Source organism: Trichoderma aggressivum, assembly GCF_033847375.1.
Source record: "Trichoderma aggressivum f. europaeum strain CBS 100526 chromosome Unknown scaffold_059, whole genome shotgun sequence".
In the NCBI taxonomy this organism is placed as follows: domain Eukaryota; kingdom Fungi; phylum Ascomycota; class Sordariomycetes; order Hypocreales; family Hypocreaceae; genus Trichoderma; species Trichoderma aggressivum.
In genome coordinates, this window is record NW_026946425.1 from 19,426 (window position 1) to 37,445 (window position 18,020).

The window sequence follows — 18,020 nt, forward strand, 5'->3', positions numbered from 1 at the left end:
GAATATCTCTGCAATGAGAGAGTTTGGGTGTAGCCTCATTTTCAACCCCTAAGAGTATGACGAGGCTGCGAAATTGCTACTGACCAACAACAGTGATTTATTCAAACACAGTAACACAGTCAGCGTTTCTGCCGTATGAGACACCCGCCGTGTAACATTAATTTCGTCAATTCTATTGCCTTTGCTTTGCGAATCGTTGCGAACCCTTTGGGTATAAAATAAAAACATTGCATGTAATCTCTTCTCTCGCTCTCTTATTAACATGCTGATTTAAACAAATCATAAAAAGAGGCTCGCAGTCCCCATATACATTTACACAGTTAATTGTCTTCCTCTCGTTCTTTTTAGCATCACGCGTTTGGAATGGACCGGCCACCATGGACCGTTGAACAAATCCTCGCCACTGGCATCATGGACCCCGAGTTCGAAGCCGCTTGGAAAGCCAACGGGTCGCCGCCAGGCCACATTCCCGGCGGTATTCCCACATTTCAGAAGACCGTTGAGGAAACTCTACCCAATGCTCAGCAAATGCTCGCAGCTAGCCGACCGACGAACATTGTCGAGAAGGAATACAATATTCCAATCGACAAGACGTTTTCATCTCGCACAATCGTCTGCCAGTCCGCCATCTCCAGTACCCTCCCATCCCCTATTGTGATTCTCGTTCATGGCGGCGGCCACTGCGTTGGCTACCCGGAGCTGGAGCTTGCCACCGCCCGGGAACTCGTATTAGCACACAACGCCACCTGCATCTTGCCTTCCTATCGCCTTGCACCAGAATACCCGTTCCCTACCGACGTCAACGATGTATTCTCAGTAGTGCAGTATATTGCCCGCAAGGCAACTGAGAAAGACGGAGGGATTCTACCTGCCAATGCCGACCCGAAGAAGGGTTTCATCATTGGAGGGCTCTCAGCCGGGGCAGCCATCAGCAACAAGGTGGCACAACTTGCCCGGGATCTACAGCCTCCGCTTACCGGGCAGTTCCTAGCATGTGGAGTCTACATTGACCCTGGTAATGTTCCCGATCGTTACAAGGAGCTCTATCTCTCCATGGAACAGAACAAGTTTGCTCCAATCCTCGACACGGCGGCTCTAAACCAATACATGAGTGCGTATAAAGGAGACAATCCATCGTCGATCAGTAATACATTCTCCGTTGGCCAACAATCTCACCCCGACGCTATTGCAACTGGACATGGATTTCTGCCCCCTGTCTATTTCCAGGTCGCTGGGATGGACCCTGCACGGGACGACAGTCTCATTTACGAGCGTATCCTGCGAGAAGAGTGCGGAGTGCCGACGAGTATAGACGTGTATCCCGGCGTTCCTCACGGATTTTATTCAATGTATCCGGATTTGGCAGCTAGTCGAAAACGAATGCGAGACGCTGTAGATGGCGTCGGGTGGTTACTAGGGGATAAGAAGCTACATGGCTAGTTCGGCCATGTTCATGTTGTCGCGGAGTTTGTAGTCACAGCATTCCCAGCGTGCGGTAACCAGGAATGTGATAAATCTTAGGGACATGGAATAGAAATCTATAGGGTTTACTGATTGTAGCTCTAGTCAGCACGCTACTGCATACACACATGTAGGTAGTCAAAGAAGCACAAAATTAAAGTACTCCTTACTCCCATTAACTATGGATATTCTGCCCAAGCATCAAGTCCATCTGGTTACTGTACTTAAATATTAGCCACTATAGAGTCGATTCTGATTATATCAAGGTAATTGTAGTAAAAATTAAATCTATAGAATTATGCCATCTAAACAAGAACTTTAATCTATATATAAGTGTCGTCCTCCATCTCTTGCTAAGCTACATGCATATGTCATTTGCATGCAACGTTGTCAAGATTCTTGCTCTTGCTCAATTAAAGCAATGCTGGAACAACGACCCCAGCAGCCATTGCCGCAAGTGCAAACATAACACCGATGCTGTTTGCAGAACCCGCACCAGTGGTAGTACGTGCCGGAGCTGCGGCCCCGGTGGTGGTTTGCGAGTTGTTGCCACTCGAAGTTCCCGTCGTGGAAGCTGCAAGCTGAGCCTGGCCAAAGTTGGTCTTGAACTTCTCACACCAAAGTCCCACAGTGCTGAAGTCGGCGGGCGAATGGCCGGCATCCAGATCTATCGTCAGACTATCCGAAGTAGCAGCTTCCGTGATATGTGCGTTGGAGATGCGGAAGCCAGACGAGAGATCGCTGGAGGTGCTTCCCCACCAGTATAGCTCGGGAGCACTGGCATCGGCCAGCTTATACTGTGTAACTTCGAGGGAAGAGTCGCTGGCGACAGTGATGACGCCGCCAAGGCCGCCATCAAGAGAAGAGAGAGTGCCTGAAGCGCCGACCTGGCTGGCACTAACGATAGCGGGCAGAGCCAGAGCCGAGAGGAAAGAGAGGGTCTGCATGGTCGAGAAAAACATTGTTGGTAAATAGCTGGATGTTTGGCTGTGAAAGAGGGCGTATGATAGTGGCTTTTCAAGTTTGAAGATTTGAAATTTGGAGTTTGCAGGATGTCCTTTGTATGATGGAAGAATTGAGTACTGGATGTGGAACAAGAAGAGAGCTGTAGAGGCAGATTTCTATTGTCTTTATATATTCATCATCTCACCTCTTCTTGCCCTCTCCAAGTTTGGCTGCCAAAGAGCTGGCATTCGGCAGCGGGTCAATTATCGTAGATCATTCAACGTTAGGCCGAATTCAATACAGAGGTTAAAATATGGGGAACTTTTGTCAGCTTGATTCCAAACTGCCAAGGGGCTGAACTGAAGAGTAATCTCTAGTGCCAGGCATTATGTAGCATCGGGAGTGGTCCGAGACATGCATGCTAGTATCTTCCCTTTGGAATTGCTGCATTGCTAGCCAATATATCATCAGAATTTCCCAAAAGAGTAGATGCAAGCTACTTTAGGTCAAAGAAAAGGGAAAGGCATAGCCCCTTCTCAAATGACACACAAGTGCCGAGCATATCTAGATAAGGTTATTAAACATTACCCCTGACTATTTTGGGGTGTAAGTGAGACGGACTATCAAGTAGCGCATGTGTAATCAGTCTTGTCTAATCAGGATAGTTGTAATTCATGTCTTACCGGTCATACAAGATGAGATTGGCTATGCAAATGTCAAATACATTGATTGGCATAGTATATAGTTTTGAAGAGAGACGGATGCTCAAAAGAAACTTGATAGACAGTTCTCTACGGTTGCCTTCTTCTCATTGAGCCGATATTTTGACAACTTCTTTTTCTTACTGAAAGATTATCTACTCTCATAATAGTCTTTGACTCTGCAGTTTAATTAGCATTCGCCAAGATGGTATCCCCATCTATGCTTAATCCTATTATCAATGATCAGTATACAGCTGCCAGGGCGTACTTCCTTTGTGTTATTGGAATGCTTTTCTTTGAGAGCATGCTTCATGCTCCATCATATCTGCTACATCTTTATAGAAAAGGTAGGTCTCGTCTCACCTCATCACGTTCATCTGTTCGTTAAGAGTCGATTCTCACATTATCTTTCTACAGGCCGGCCGAATACAGCACGTCAGAAACACTGGAAGATTTATACTGCCATACACAAGATAACAACGCTGCCGTCTGCTGTCCCATTCATCACTCGAAATAACGTTCCCATCCTCATACGCCTTTCTGTCTTCACCTTTCTCAACTTCCTCTGGGGCTGGAATAAGTTTGCTTATACTACAAATTACCAACTCTATGGCTGGCTCACAATCGCCAACGGTGGTCTTAGCCTGCTGATGGGGGCGCGTACCAACCTCTTTGCTCATGTTGCTCGCATTCCCTCGGCAGTGCTACTTAGGTATCATCGCTGGGTTGGTCTAGCGACATTTGTGCATGCAACGCTGCACTGCAGCCTCATCATACAGCATTACGTGCAGACGAACCAGTTTTACACGGCTGCTCAGGCGCCTCGTATCCCCGTGGGCATAGCTGCGTGGATATCGTTGTGTATCATTGCAATCACATCTATTCCCAAGATTTTCCGTCGTCGCTGGTTCGAGGCCTTCTACTACCCGCACTTTTTCTTCCTTGTTTTCGTTGCAGGAGCTTTATACCACGCGAACAAGGGACCCGAATTTCTTCTTCCTGGGTTTGGTCTCTGGGTAATTGATCGCGGCATCCGATTCTACAATAACTTTCGGGGTTCACAAGTCAAATCAATTATACACTATTCAGGAGGTGTAACAAAATTCAACATCACTGGAGCAGCGCCATCGCAACCAGGCCAGATAGCTTGGGTACAGATCCCCAGCGTGTCATTCTTCAATTGGCATCCATTTACCATTGCTTCTGCCCCTGGGCAGAATGAAACTACGGTTGCCATCAGGGCGCTTGGTTCGTTCACTAAAAAGGTGCAAAACGTTGGGGAAGATGATGCAAAGGTTGCTCAATCAACAACAACCGAAGGAGGAACATACGAAGCTGTATCTACGGAAATGAACTTTCCCAAACTACAGATTGATGGTCCATATGGTGTCGGTCACCTGCAATGGGGCGCACATCCAGTGATCGTACTCGTGGCTGGCGGAATCGGCATTACCCCCGGCATCAGTATCGCGACACACATTGTGAATCAAGCCAAATCAGGACTTGTACCCATGCCTGGTAGCTGGCATATTCATCTCTTATGGACGGTGAAGAATTTTGATCACATCTCCTGGTTTGAAGCTGAGCTCAAGAACCTCGCCGAAATTGCGTCGGACGAAACTGTGCCCGTCACACTAGATATTACGATTCACGTTACAAGTGGCGTGGAAGAAGACAGCGAATCTGTAAAGTTTGATGGCATTGGGGATATTTACCAAGGCCGTCCAGATTTGATGAAGTGGTTTGAGAACGTGCGAGACGCGAGAATGGGCATGGATGCTTCAGTTAATCTCTGCGGACCTGCACAGTTGATACGCAGTGGAAGAATAGCAGCGTCGAAAGCAAGTTGTGAAGATATTCTGTTTCATGTAGAAGAGGAGACGTTTGAATTTTAGTTAACTCGGCGAGGAACAGCCACTTGCCTATATTCATATGAATATTAATTTATTCTATTGCACATTATTTGTAATTGGCTCGGACAATACGGTGATGAAATTTGGAACAGACAGCGACGCTATTACTGCAAAATGTAGCATCGTTGCCCCCTAAATGGAGAGAGCCATAGCATGAGGAAGTTTCGCGAATTATTGCCAAATGAATATTCGACTACTTGAGCAGTTATTGATGTCTATATCATCTACATTGTGAGTGAGGATGCCTGTACATAACAGCGAAAGCCCTACGCCAAAAGCCTACATAGTCATCCCGCTGATCGCCTCTAGAAACGCGTTTTGTAGTTGTGGGGGCTGCCTGGCGTCATTGCCATTGACGTATGTCTATACCCTGATATGTAGTTCATCCGGTTGGATAGCGACAGCTGGGGTGTTATTGCTGCTGGTTTCGAGGATTTGATGCTATTGGACTTGAAGCGTCCACTGCCACAGTCGTGCAGGCAATGCATCGCTAGTGCTGGCTTTGACGTGTAAACGAGGCCAGGCTGAAACGACACGGGAATGAGCACCAACTTCAATTTCTGTCCAATCAATCTAGCTTTGGCGGTTCATGTTTACAGCCCCTCGATGCTACAGTACTGCGCGGCTTTCTTGATCCGACAGCCCAACGAGGCTTCTGAGGTCGAGTTTCTATATATGAGAATCTAGAATACGAGTAGAGGCTTTGTTATTCAGTCTATACAAGCACAAAATGATAGGCGTAGACCATCAGGACTTGGTGGTCTATTATTGAGCTGCGTGGCGGACATCACACTAAGTGGGCATTCCCGCAGCGAAGGGTAGCCATTCCAATCACAGCCAATTTCTCATTGTGGCCGAGGACCAGATTAGGGCATCTACCTTACTGCCTCTATATCAAACTATCGTTGGCACTCTGCTGCTGTAATACTGTCATTATTTCCACACCAAGCATCACTGTCGAAGCCATGGGAGTTAGGAGCTTGTGGAAGCGACTTGGTGCATCTTCGTCACCTACTTCTCCTCAGCAATCCACAGGTATTTTCATTCTAAATGGCAGAGCTGAGAGACTTGAAACTCAGATTTATGGCAGAAACCGGATTCCCGAAGCAAGAGTTTGTTCGCGGAATTGCAACCACTGAGCAGATGACGAAGGGGTGTGATGAGAACGTAAGCTTCAAGCTCATTCATCAGGGAGATTTCTTAACTATGGCCCATATGAGTAAGCCCATCCCGTCACTACCTCATGGCTCAGAGTAAGGTTGGAGCTAACCTTTGAATTGTAGTCATTGATAGTGTGGAGAGTTTTGATAAGTCTGCTGCTCAAGAGGTGCACGGGGATCGCAATAGCACTGCTCAATTGATTTTGGAATCGGCGAGGAAAAGATCCCATTGCTCCCAGTTGATAGCTTGGTACGCCCTGCTATCTGCGCTGACGTCCTCAGCCAGCAGAGAATCCAGGTCTATGTCTTCTATAGCATAGGTATATCCAGCTTCGCTGCCGTGCTCATTGCCATGCTCAAATCGTTGAGTTTGACCACCGGCATCCGCGTGTTGAGCAGCGTCTTCCTGGTTAGATATCGTGCCGTGCCTAAGACCTGTCGATGCGGTGGTGGCCTCTGAGCTGATGGGGTCCTCCTGGAACGCATCCTCGGCTTTCCTACGGCAGGCTTGTCTTTTGATCTTCGCCACCTCTTGTTGCTGCCGTAGCTTCAAAATAAATGCCGGCGTCTGGAGAGTATAAACAGCATTGCGCTGCAGCCTGTGAGCATCGTATGCTTTTAGACAGAGACCGCGCACGGCGCTGTGGATGGGCTTTCTCGAGTCGGATAACATGCTCATATTATTCTCAAATGTGTTCGTAACCAGCCTCCACGCTTTCTCGGCATCCGGCATAGACGGGTTGGCTCGGAGGCTATCGAGCACGTGGATGAAAGCAGGCCATTGCATGGTAAACGCTGCGTGCCATGCAAACTTGTTCAGTGAGGGGTTTGACTGCAGCATTTCGCGCTGCTCTAGAAGCCTGATGCTGACTTCCCATACCCATTGACGCTCAAATGGCGGCGCCTGGTTGATACTGGTCCATCTGCGTGGGTGGTGTGTCATGAAGCGAAGGGTGTCTATCGCAGCCCGTGCCATCAGCATCGACATTAGCTGCAGCGGCTGTGAAGGATCGCAACGCCGAAGGTACTTGTTTTCCAGATGCTCTTCTATTTCCTTTACACTTTGATCCGTCTCCGCCTTATCACCTTCGGATGCGAAATCCTGATCCCACTGGCTCAGACTCTTGCCTAGATGACGAAACTTGGCAACGCGGGCGGCGGCAAACCAGAGTAGGTCGTATCGTATAGCGAGAAACGTCATGTCCGTCAAACTTTTCGACTCCACCGGCGAGACCAGCATTCCCGGATAGATCTCAATGTCGTTGATGTTGGTGGGACGTCTTGTCGAGTCGCTGCTCAGGCCAACATCTCGAAACTTGGGAAGGCCGCACAGCTCAGCATTATGTAGATCTTGCGCTTTCAGAAACCACCATATGCGTCGCCGCAGCTCTGTCTCAAATGGTGGCAGCCCAAGAAGTGTTCCATCGCGATCAAGGCCCATGCCGTTGGCAACGCGAACCGCCACACCTGTCAAGGTCCAAAGGGCGCGCGGCTCGTACATGTCTCGCGCTGAGATGATGTGAATGACTAATGCCTGAAGAACTACAAGGCTAACCGTGCTCATGAAGTTGGCTCGCGATAATGCTGCCTTCGTAGCAATCATTAATCTCGATCGCAGAGACTTTCGAGGCTCGTGAAGTCGTTCCTTACACTCAACGTCGCTCAGTGACATAACGGCGGCGCTGTAGATGGCAAACATGAGTGCCTCAAAGCTCCGCGAGACCGTGTCTACTTCATTTGCAGCCTCACGGAATACCTTTTCTAACGTTGGGATATGCACAACTTTGGAGAGAGGATCAACATTTTCCACAAAAGTGCGCCATAGCTCATGTATCTGTTGAGGCGGTGGATGAAGGAGTTTGGTGCGAGATATCGGTGGACCGCCAAGCACAAAACAAAAGTCATCATTGAGGGTTTCTGCATCACTCGAGTCGTCTGAACTCCTCCGCAGAGCATCCTCGGGGTCGTGAAACTTGTGATACCGTTAGCGCCCAGCAAGCAATCCAACCTAAGCAAGATGCGCGGCAGGACACTCACCTCTTCCACAAGTCTTGACCACAAGCTACTACGCGGGGACTCAGCAAATATATCTAAGTTATTGGGGGTCTGAACTCACTTATCAATCAACATTGACTGCCCTCGTCCTTGGACAACTTGAGTTTTGCTGACACTCCCGCTCGGCTCTGATGAGCTCAATTGTGAGCCGCGAGTTTCCCGACTCGACAGATGACTCCGCGAATCAGCATCAGGAGGATTGGATGATTCTTTAGGGCTGTGGCCTTGCGCTTGAAGGCGTGTTTGCGGGTATTCGCGCCTATCTATCGAAGGTCCAGCTGCCCCGGGTCGACGTCTTCTCCGAGAAGGTGGTGGAGGTTGAAACACGCACTCAGCTCCATGTTTGACACACGCGGTGCATGGTACATGCCTGTCACATTTTACTTTCCGCCCAGCACAGCGAACGCAAGCAAAAGTTGGCCTGTTGGGAATGCTCAAAGGTGGATTGCGTGCAGTTCCCATGGCATCCGATTAGGCAGAGAGAAAGTATGATCGCTTGTTGTGAAGCCAATCCCCTATTCCCTGCCGATCCGCAGTCAGTAGTTATGTCGGCGTGCTGAGTACTGTCGTGAAGAATGCTAATGAACCAGAGATGAAGTCAATATTTCATTTTCATGGTAGCTCGGGCCTTAGTAGGCCCGGGTCTTAGTGACTCGGGCCCGAGTAGTTCGGCCCCGAGTGCCGCATCACCCAAGGTGGGGCTTCCAAAGCCGGAAGCCTGCTGGACATCAGATATATAGGTAGAGCCGCTTGAATAAGAAGAGAACATATATCAAGCATGCTTCACCAAGGCTTTAGAGTAATCTTCACTCGTACAGTAACCCTTCTTCGCCCAAACTTCACGTGTCTGTCACTGCACAATATGAAGAGTGCCATTGCCATCATCGGGGCCGGCCCTTGCGGCCTCACTCTAGCCCGCCTCCTCCACTGCAAGAATATCCCCTTCACCGTCTACGAAAGTGAAGAGTCGGCAGCGACACTAGTCTCTAGTGGCTCACTTGATATACGCAAAGAAACAGGTCAGCTTGCTCTTCGGAAGGCTGGTCTGTACAATGCCTTTGCTCGGAAAGCGAGATGGGAGGACGATCGGGTTACCTTTTTTGACTCCTATGGAGAGTTGTTGCATCGAGCTACTGGCGAGGCAGAAGATGGACAAGACGGCTTGAAGACTGGTGGAAAGCCCGAGATTGACCGCAGGAACTTACGAGACATCCTTCTGGAGTCAATCCCGCAAAACCAAATGGTGTGGTCTCATCGTCTGACAAAGTTAAGTTTCGACGGTGACAAATCGTCTCCCATCCTACATTTTTCCAATGGCAACACCGTTGGTGGATTCTCGCTCGTTGTCGGGACGGATGGGGCCTGGAGCAAAGTACGACTTGCGGTACGGCTGTCATCACTTCCTCGACATTAAGAGCTAGACATCTAACAAAATAATTATAGATCACCTCTACGAAGCCCCAATATGCAGGGAGTACATTTATCGAAACTCGCATACAGGAAAGCAGCGTATTGCACGAGGCGCTGACGGACAAAATCGGTCATGGCATAGCTCTGTTTCTAGCAGGGCCAAGCCGTATGATCATTCAACGACAAGGCGATAACTCATACAGAATCTATTTTGGCATCACTGCCCCCGAGCACTTTGTCGGCACCTCTATGGACTTGAACAACATCCAAGCCCTTCGCGATATGCTTTTGTCCTCTTTCTTCAAAAGCTGGGCTGAGGATTTAAGAGATTATATTCGAAACGCGGAGAATTTCCGCAGCTGGCCGCTGTATCAACTTCCTGCAGAAAGCTTTGGTTGGAACTCGGTACCAGGCGTGACTTTGGCGGGAGACGCTGCGCATTTATCGGTACCCAATGGGGAGGGTGTCAATCTCGCCATGAAGGATGCCTTGGAACTCGCTACTAAGATTGAAGAAAACGGACTGGAGAATATCAACAAGGCGGTACAGGAATATGAGAGGGATATGTTGAAACGCGGCAAACATCACATCAAGGCCGGTGAGGAGATGGATCGACTCATGACGCATCCTGAGGGAGCGAAGGCTGTTGTGAAGGCTTTTGCTGAGAGCTAATCCTATTTACAAATAGAAATAGGCTCCACCTACCATTTTACCAGATACTACAATATACAATCTACTCCCAGCTCTAGATTCACATGTAATTACATAATTAGTTATGCGATATAATGCTCGCCTTTAAAAAAAACGATCCAACTTCCAGCCAACAGAACCCCGAATTCACTTCTATACAATGCTAGTCTCGAAGTCTACACTGTACAAGCCACGCTACGCCACAGAATGAAAACCAGACACGAATTTCGGTCACCAGCATTGCGAGAGACTATAACAACTGAGTCGAGAGTCAGCCACACTGGGTGTTTTATTTGGCCTTTTTCATCGTTCGGCACATTGAGCTTCAAGCTTGTCAACGCTGTATCGAAGACCCACAAAGGCCACTGCCGGCACTAATTCCACAACGGTTAGCGAGCCGTTAAGATGGTGGGGAACTGAACCAGGGTCCAATTACCAAAAGTGGCAAGTGTATGCCAACAACGGCAATTCTGCAAACATTAGTCACGAGCATTCTGCAAGCAGCCACCAGCCTCAGTATGACAGAGGTGGTATGTAATCCGCTAATTCAGGCATACCGTCATAAACATACAGTCATCAAGGTATATTTGGTCATGCATCCGAGCGGCGTCAGAGTGCGCTCACAGTCTATCCGAGGGGCATCGGCAACTCTGGTATTTATACAGAAGTCAATCGTGATTACCCATCACCACACATTGGAAGAGCGACGAGCAGCTAGACGATGCGAAGCAATTCTTCGAGGCCTAGCGCAAGACCTGGGCCAATAGCTACTACGAAACATAATCGCAAAGCTTGAGCCTTGTTTGTACTCGTATCTTTTCTACTATTGCATGGCGTGACATTACCCCAACTCCGACCTGTGTCGGAAGAGATGCATAAGCCAGCTCTATTTTTCGCCCAGGTTGTTCACGGAAAATAGGGCTTTAGTTCTAAATCATGCATGGCAACAGCGATTATTCGATCCAATGTATCCTTCCATCTCGATCCATCTTCAAACCTTCAACAAACTTTGTAGCCAAGTTCAACACTTTTCGGTTACAAATCCATCATGTTCGAGCAAGCTTGCAATGAGTCTCGCACCTCGAGGCACGGAATGATTACATGCACTGCTCATTCGTAATCCAGGTCATTGCTTGTCCGGATTAGACTTCTAGATGTCATATTTTACTATATATAAGGCACCTTGGTAACTCAGCTTCAAAAAACTATCCATCAAGCAATCAACCAACCAATCAAGCAATCAATCAATTGTCAGAACAATAATCAACAACTCAGATATTCGCATCTCTGTACAATCAACATCAACAACCATGGCATCATCAGCTACCAACCTCTTCCCTTCTTTCCCCCTAACCGGGATCGAGTTTCCCACCACTCCCCTCGTGTTAGCTTCTTACCATCAAGCAAAGAAGTATTCGACCCCAGGAGTCTTGAACCATGTCCTACGTAGTGCGGCCTTTTGCCTTCTTCTCCAGAAGAAGATGCCCGAGTTCTCCAAGCTGGGCGATGAGCTCGACAAGGAGCTCATTGTCGTGAGCTGTCTCCTCCACGATCTCGCCTGGTCCAAGAACAAGGAGATTGTGACCAACACCAGGCGTTTCGAGGTCGACGGTGCCAACCTCGCTCGCGACTTCATCGACTCATACCCCGAGAAGGAGAGCACCTGGGACAGGAAGGGCCGCCGCATGCAGCTGGCCTGGGATTCCATCGCCCTGCACACTATGGAAGTCTTTGCGCCCTGGAAGGAGCCCGAAGTTGCGCTCGTCCACTATGGTATTCACGGCGACCTCCTTGGACCGAGCCTGCATCTCTTGGGCCTTCCGGAGGACCTGCCGAACTTGAAGGGTGTCATGACCGATGAAGAGTTCAAGGAAATCTGCAACGCCTTCCCTCGCAACCACTTTGCCGACGAGTTCAAGGAGATCTTCTGCGGTTTGTGCAGGGACAGGGGCCGCTACACCTTCGACAGCACTGTTGTGCACTACGGCTTGGAATGGGGCTTTGATGGCAAGGGCGCTGGAAAGGAAGAGTTCAACAAGTTCGTGGAGGATACTCAGCGCGCCAAGAACCTGTACAAGATGATGAGCTCCATTGATAAGCTCGCCGACGAAGCTTAAACAGACCTTGCCTTTTTGTTTATTTTAATATAGACTGGATTAGAAGAAACTGACCGCTCGTTTTTCGAGTAATTGTTAAATTAGTGTCCTATAAATTGATTATATTTCTGGCTCCCGCTTATTTATCATTTGGTTGTGCATTTTATACTTCCATCTATCACGTTGTGACGTTATCACAAGCCCATGTCTAACGGCAAGCAGAGTTAATGGGCAGAGAAGCAGTGTATGACAAGTTAAACTAAAGGCAAAACACAAAGTCAAATTCTACTAGAAAGGATACCAAATATCTCGTTTCCTTCAAATCTGCAACATGACGCTACAGATATCGGGTTTCAGGGTCTTCTTGTTTCATCCTCGGAGGACATATAACATATTCATCATTTACTTTTCAGTCTGGCTCGCAAATGGACCGTCCCCGTAGATGTCGTGGTCGTTGCCCTCGCTCAGGGCCATTCGCCCCTTGCTGTTCCTCAGTAGCCCCCTACCCGCATCGACCAGTGGGCTAGTCCACTTCGTCTGGTCTTCTACGTCGATCTTGTACGTCGTGGCACACAGCCTGGTGGGATGGTAGTTGTATAATGCTGCAGCCGTAGGATTGTACTGCGCCCAACAATCCGATTGTAATGTTGGCGGTTATCTGCTCTCGGCTCATCATGGTCTTCCTTTGAAGTTCCGAGTCCCTGGTCGTCTTCGGTGCAACCGGTGCCGATGCCGCCGAAGCGAAACCCATTGCTGCTGACCATGCATCGCACAAATCTTACAGATGTAGTCAATCCTTTTTGAGGTCATGCACTAGTAATGCAGCCAATGATGCCTTTTTCTCATGATGAAGATTCCTCGAATCCCCTCTCAGAAAATCAAGCGCTCGTGTTCGCCCTCAGACGTATCATATCCCGGCCCGAAGGTGCCCGGGTGGTGAGACTGATCACATCCACAACACGGCTGCCGGCCCTCCTCGACCCTAACACCGTACTGTATACGGAGTAGATATAGCGATATTTACCTATTTACAACCACTTGGCTACTGGCCATTAATAACCGCATTCCAATCTGGTAGAAAAGGAATCTCTGGCATCAACAAATCCAGAGATGCAAAGACGCTCTGGTCGGAACTAGCAGGGAATTCAGAAACCCACTCGGGGACGATCGATGTCCCCGAGCCTATTTTGGGTGGGAGGATTTCGGCATCTGAAAATCGCTGGCAAGTCCAATATCTCTCATCACCAGATGGCCGAGCCCCGACATTTGCGGTGGCCGCAGACGTCTGGGCATGCTGTCTTAGCGACCACGCTTGATGTCGAAGCTGATTGAGAAACTTCCATATCCTACCATGTCCGCGCTCGTCATGGACTGCCGCCGGATGGCCCTGGAGATTCGGCCCGCGGGGGAAGAGTTCCTCGACCAGAACCCAGGCACGGTCTGCCTCGAACCCGCGAGGGCTCGGGTTGCTGCAAAGGCAGCGCAGAACGTAGGCGAGTGCGTACCACTGCGTGTACATGCTGAAGAGCCATGTGAACCGCGACGCAAGGCCCTCCTTCAGCAGCACATGACTACTCTCCAAACAGTCGCAGGCCAGCTTGAACGAGAGCTTGAGCGCGTCTGGTGTTGCATCGTCATCCTGCACTTCTTTTTGCTTAGATAGAGAAATCTCCTTTCGCAGCTGCAGCACAAACTTCATCTTTTCACAGGCCGTGGTGACATGCTGCGTGGCAATGGGCGGCAGATTAACTGGTGTCACAGATTTCGACCCGGGCACGATGCCATATTTCTCTGTCATGTATTGGGCTGGATCGTGGATTCTCCTCCCGTTTTCTCGGATATCAAGAATACCATCGGGAACGCTGCTGTTGTTTGTCCAGTATCGGATGGATTACGCGGCATGAATCGATCTGAATCAAGAAGAAGGACATCTTCGCCAGCCGCGTGACTCCTCTGGAAAATGCGTCAAGTCCGGATAGATCTGGTCGTCGTTCACATTCAAGGGCAGCCTCAGCCCCGTATTCGTGATATCAACTGCAGGCTGAAATCCTTGGTCCTCCGAAGCACGCGATTCCAGCACACAAAGATGCCACCAGAGGCGAAGACGCATCTCCGACTCAAAGAGGCTCAGCTTTAGGGAGGCGCCGTCTCGGTGTAAGCCAATTGACCGAGCGAGCCGGATCATGAGTCCGTTAAGGACCCATACTGGCCGGCCAAGTTCATTTGCCCGCGAGCAAGTCTATAGCAGCCATGGCCAGTTGAATTAGCAATAGGATCAATTCCAGGGCCGCCTAGGTCCTCACCACATAAATTGCAAGAGCCTGCAGGCCCGTCACATCAGGTCGTTTCATGAAATCCGGCGTCACGAGAAGCCGGTCCAAGGCTATCTGGTAGCGCTTAAGAAGGACCGGCTTCTCCCACGACAAATCAACGGGTTCGTCGCAATCGTAGTGACAAAGCGCCGTAACGGCAGCATAGTAGATGGCGAATGTCAGTGCCACCATGGAGGGCTGTGCGGATCGGGTGTCCAGAATCGTGGCCACAACAGCAGACTGTATCGTTGGTATGTGCAAGATCTTGAGGACCGGATCGACCGACCTGACGTACACATTCCATAATCGGAGGGCGAGTTGGGCATCGGGATAGACATCCAGCAGACCAGAATCCCTGTCTAGCGGAGCAGAGGTGCCTAGCTGCGTAGCAAGTCTGTGATGCGAGGCTGTATTCGCTTGAGACTGCGAGGGTGTTGGTTCTGGGCCAGGAGGTTGCGTAAGCTTGCTTCTTTCTTCTTGTAACAGTGGTTCGATATTCGTATTGTTCATTAACAGCTCCCAAGTCGATTTGTCTAAAGGTCGATTGGATGGTTGTTGCCGACCAGTTCTGATAGTATTGGCATTGTCACTAATAGGTCGAGGCTGGATTGTAATCTCGGGCTCAGCACGACCGCGACCGCGAATACTGCCACCATCGGCTTCAAATCCCGTAAAGGCCCCGCTCCTCTCAACCAATAGCGATAGCAAGCTTTCCAGCCGTTCCAGACGGTTAGAGACGTCTCGCAGAGTGCAAGGTTTCTGTGCCGCGTCGGGGTCCCTTACGGGATACACGCAGGTCATGCCATGTCTCGAACAGTTTGTGCAAGGCACTCCACGGTCACAACAAATCTTTCGCTGGTAACATCCTTCACAGGACCGTGTCCCTCGACTGGAAGTCTGGGGAACCGATTCCTGGAGTGCCGGCGCCGAGTCCTCTTCGTCAACCGAGGCTGCAGACCTTTTCGGTGCTCGACCCATGGTAATTGATGTTTGTACTAAGCCCTATTCAGTGACCAGAAGCCAGAGAAAAGGGGCAGGAATCAATACAAGTGGTACAATGCTGGAGATCGATCATGCTGGCAGCAAAGCTCTTCGGCCTCTTGCAGCCGAGAGGCCCCGGATTTATAGAATCGTAGTGACCCAGGTGGATCCGTCATCTAAGTGCCGGTCTGGTTCATCGCCTGGTAGTGGCTCACTCGGTCTCCTTCGGCAGCGAGAAGTCCGAATTACACGGCACTTTCAGTATGTTGGTTCTGAGTCTGGCATCGTGAGATGTACTTGTTAGCTGTTTAGTGCATATAGTTCGGCGGCTCTGAGCTGTCTGGGAGTCTGAGATCCCTGCATGTAGAAAAAATAGACCAAATGTACAATACTTGCCAAAGTACCATATATTATCACCAGTCCCGCCTATGAATTCAATCTTATAGTTAGAATCAGCCATCAGGCCAACTCAGGTGTACCACGGATAACTCGACTTAGAAGACTTCTTCACTTCAGCTCACTGCGCATTGACGAGAGGGTGAGAGTTCTCCAGATCCTTTTCAGCCTTTCATCATGTCAGATCCGGAAATGCAGAAAGAGGTTGACGAAGTCGACAGCAGCAAGGCCATCAACGCCACAAGCTGGAGCTTGGGGATGAAGATCTATCAGACTGCCATCCCCTGCTTCCTGGCCTTTTTAATGTATGTAAATAGGTCTTTAAGAAACGAATGAGTGTTCCCGCTGACCAAGTCATGATCAACTACAGAACGTTCTCCGCATCCGTCACAGTTCCTGCCACCTCTGCCCTCATGATCGAGTTCGCCGTCAGCCGCACCGTCGCGATTCTCTCCGAAACCATGTACATGCTGGGGCTGACCTTTGGGCCCATGATCATGGCACCCCTGTCCGAGTTTATTGGGCGCTCGCTGGCTGTACATTGCAACCTCATCGAGTATCATTGCCTTTGCATGCGGTGCTGGAGGGGCTCGAAATTTCGCCACGTATTTGGTCTGCCGCTTTCTCTGCGGAGGGCTGGGATCAGCAGGCGTCGCCATCGGTGCTGGAACAATCCTCGATGTCTGGGGGATCGGCACCAAGGCGGGAGCCATGGTTAGCCTCCTCTTTATCTGCGGCCCGTTCTTTGGTCCCTCTCTCGGCCCGCTGGTCGGGGCATATATCATGGACGAATACCATGGCGACTGGCGATGGACGCAGTGGGTTGTGGCCTTGATCGGGGCGCCCATATGGATTTTGATCCTCTTCATGAAGGAGACGTCCGACTCGCGGGTCCAGGTTACGGCGAATCACTCGGGTCGTTTCAGTACTGTGAGGCTCGCCTTGTCGATGCTCAAGGCGGCCGTGTTCCGCTCCATGGCCATGCTGACCACCGAGGCCATCGCCTTTTCGCTGACTCTATACACGGGATACGCATACGCTGTTGTCTTTAGCTATTTTGCCAGTGCCACTTATGTCTACACCCTCGACTATGGCTTTGACTCCCGCGAAATTGGCCTCTCCTTCATCAGCGTCCTCATCGGCTATCTTCTGGCTTGTATCACTTACTTGGTGATCGAGAAGACACTCTATGCCCGCGCTGCGCGGCAAGCCCCCAACGGCCGTCCGGCCCCAGAACATCGACCGTACAGCGCCATGGCCGGTAGCATTTTCTTGCCCATTGGTCTGTTCTGGTATGTTTTGATCTCTTCCCTCCAGAGCTTTCCGTTGCGTTAGGAAGCTAACGCTCTTTCTTTCGTGTTCTTTGTAGGTATGCATGGGCGGCCAACCCAGGCGGCCACTGGGCAATAGTAGCGGCGAGCGGCATCCCATTTGGTCTTGGTGCTTTTGTTCTCTTTGTGAGTATCTCATTTCTCTGGTTGTTAATACCATAAATACCACAAATATCTAACGAGCCCCCCCTTTCTTCATAGCTTTCCTCCATGATATACCTCGTCGAATCATATGGGCCTGGTGCAGCCGCGTCAGGTATGTTTATACTTTTTGTTTTTATCTTGCACTTGTTTTACGTTTATATGTAGTTTGGAAACTTATTGTGCAGCAGCTATCGCCGCAAGTGGATCCTTTCGATACCTCCTCGGAGCGGTGTTCCCTCTGTTCACGATTCAGATGTACGAGAAACTCGGCATTCACTGGGCCGGGAGCGTTTTTGCATTTCTATCGTTAGTGCTCCTCCCTATCCCGTGGATCCTCTTTACATTCGGCCATCAGCTCCGGAAGAACAGCAACTTCATAGCATCGTCACAAGTGGAGGATTAGGGAGGTAATCGCCTTGAATGCG

At 49.7% G+C, this 18,020-nt stretch overlaps 8 protein-coding genes across 8 annotated transcripts; 5 read left to right on the plus strand and 3 right to left on the minus strand.

Annotated features, from left to right (window-relative positions):
• Window positions 1–363: 363 nt before the first annotated feature.
• On the plus strand, window positions 364–1,440 carry Triagg1_9772 (uncharacterized protein; the record flags this gene model as incomplete). The annotated part of the gene is made up of 1 exon (XM_062904766.1): window positions 364–1,440. One exon carries the CDS (start codon window positions 364–366, stop codon window positions 1,438–1,440), a length of 1,077 nt encoding a protein of 358 aa, XP_062751229.1.
• A 434-nt stretch (window positions 1,441–1,874) lies between these two features.
• On the minus strand, window positions 1,875–2,423 carry Triagg1_9773 (uncharacterized protein; the record flags this gene model as incomplete). The annotated part of the gene is made up of 1 exon (XM_062904767.1): window positions 1,875–2,423. One exon carries the CDS (start codon window positions 2,421–2,423, stop codon window positions 1,875–1,877), a length of 549 nt encoding a protein of 182 aa, XP_062751230.1.
• Window positions 2,424–3,312: 889 nt separating this feature from the next.
• Window positions 3,313–5,002, plus strand: Triagg1_9774 (uncharacterized protein; the record flags this gene model as incomplete). The annotated part of the gene is made up of 2 exons (XM_062904768.1): window positions 3,313–3,454; window positions 3,525–5,002. The coding sequence occupies 2 exons, from the start codon at window positions 3,313–3,315 to the stop codon at window positions 5,000–5,002; spliced, it is 1,620 nt and encodes a 539-aa protein (XP_062751231.1).
• Window positions 5,003–6,373: 1,371 nt separating this feature from the next.
• Window positions 6,374–8,576, minus strand: Triagg1_9775 (transcriptional regulator family: Fungal Specific TF; the record flags this gene model as incomplete). Its single annotated transcript, XM_062904769.1, has 4 exons — window positions 6,374–8,152; window positions 8,218–8,245; window positions 8,297–8,498; window positions 8,567–8,576. The coding sequence occupies 4 exons, from the start codon at window positions 8,574–8,576 to the stop codon at window positions 6,374–6,376; spliced, it is 2,019 nt and encodes a 672-aa protein (XP_062751232.1).
• Window positions 8,577–9,097: 521 nt separating this feature from the next.
• On the plus strand, window positions 9,098–10,317 carry Triagg1_9776 (uncharacterized protein; the record flags this gene model as incomplete). Its single annotated transcript, XM_062904770.1, has 2 exons — window positions 9,098–9,619; window positions 9,679–10,317. The coding sequence occupies 2 exons, from the start codon at window positions 9,098–9,100 to the stop codon at window positions 10,315–10,317; spliced, it is 1,161 nt and encodes a 386-aa protein (XP_062751233.1).
• A 1,328-nt stretch (window positions 10,318–11,645) lies between these two features.
• Triagg1_9777 (uncharacterized protein) lies at window positions 11,646–12,452 on the plus strand (the record flags this gene model as incomplete). Its single annotated transcript, XM_062904772.1, has 1 exon — window positions 11,646–12,452. One exon carries the CDS (start codon window positions 11,646–11,648, stop codon window positions 12,450–12,452), a length of 807 nt encoding a protein of 268 aa, XP_062751234.1.
• A 1,021-nt stretch (window positions 12,453–13,473) lies between these two features.
• Window positions 13,474–15,544, minus strand: Triagg1_9778 (transcriptional regulator family: Fungal Specific TF; the record flags this gene model as incomplete). The annotated part of the gene is made up of 3 exons (XM_062904773.1): window positions 13,474–14,296; window positions 14,381–14,670; window positions 14,735–15,544. The coding sequence occupies 3 exons, from the start codon at window positions 15,542–15,544 to the stop codon at window positions 13,474–13,476; spliced, it is 1,923 nt and encodes a 640-aa protein (XP_062751235.1).
• Window positions 15,545–16,297: 753 nt separating this feature from the next.
• Window positions 16,298–17,998, plus strand: Triagg1_9779 (uncharacterized protein; the record flags this gene model as incomplete). Its single annotated transcript, XM_062904774.1, has 6 exons — window positions 16,298–16,425; window positions 16,491–16,628; window positions 16,678–17,412; window positions 17,490–17,577; window positions 17,653–17,707; window positions 17,781–17,998. 6 exons carry the CDS (start codon window positions 16,298–16,300, stop codon window positions 17,996–17,998), a joined length of 1,362 nt encoding a protein of 453 aa, XP_062751236.1.
• Window positions 17,999–18,020: the final 22 nt, after the last annotated feature.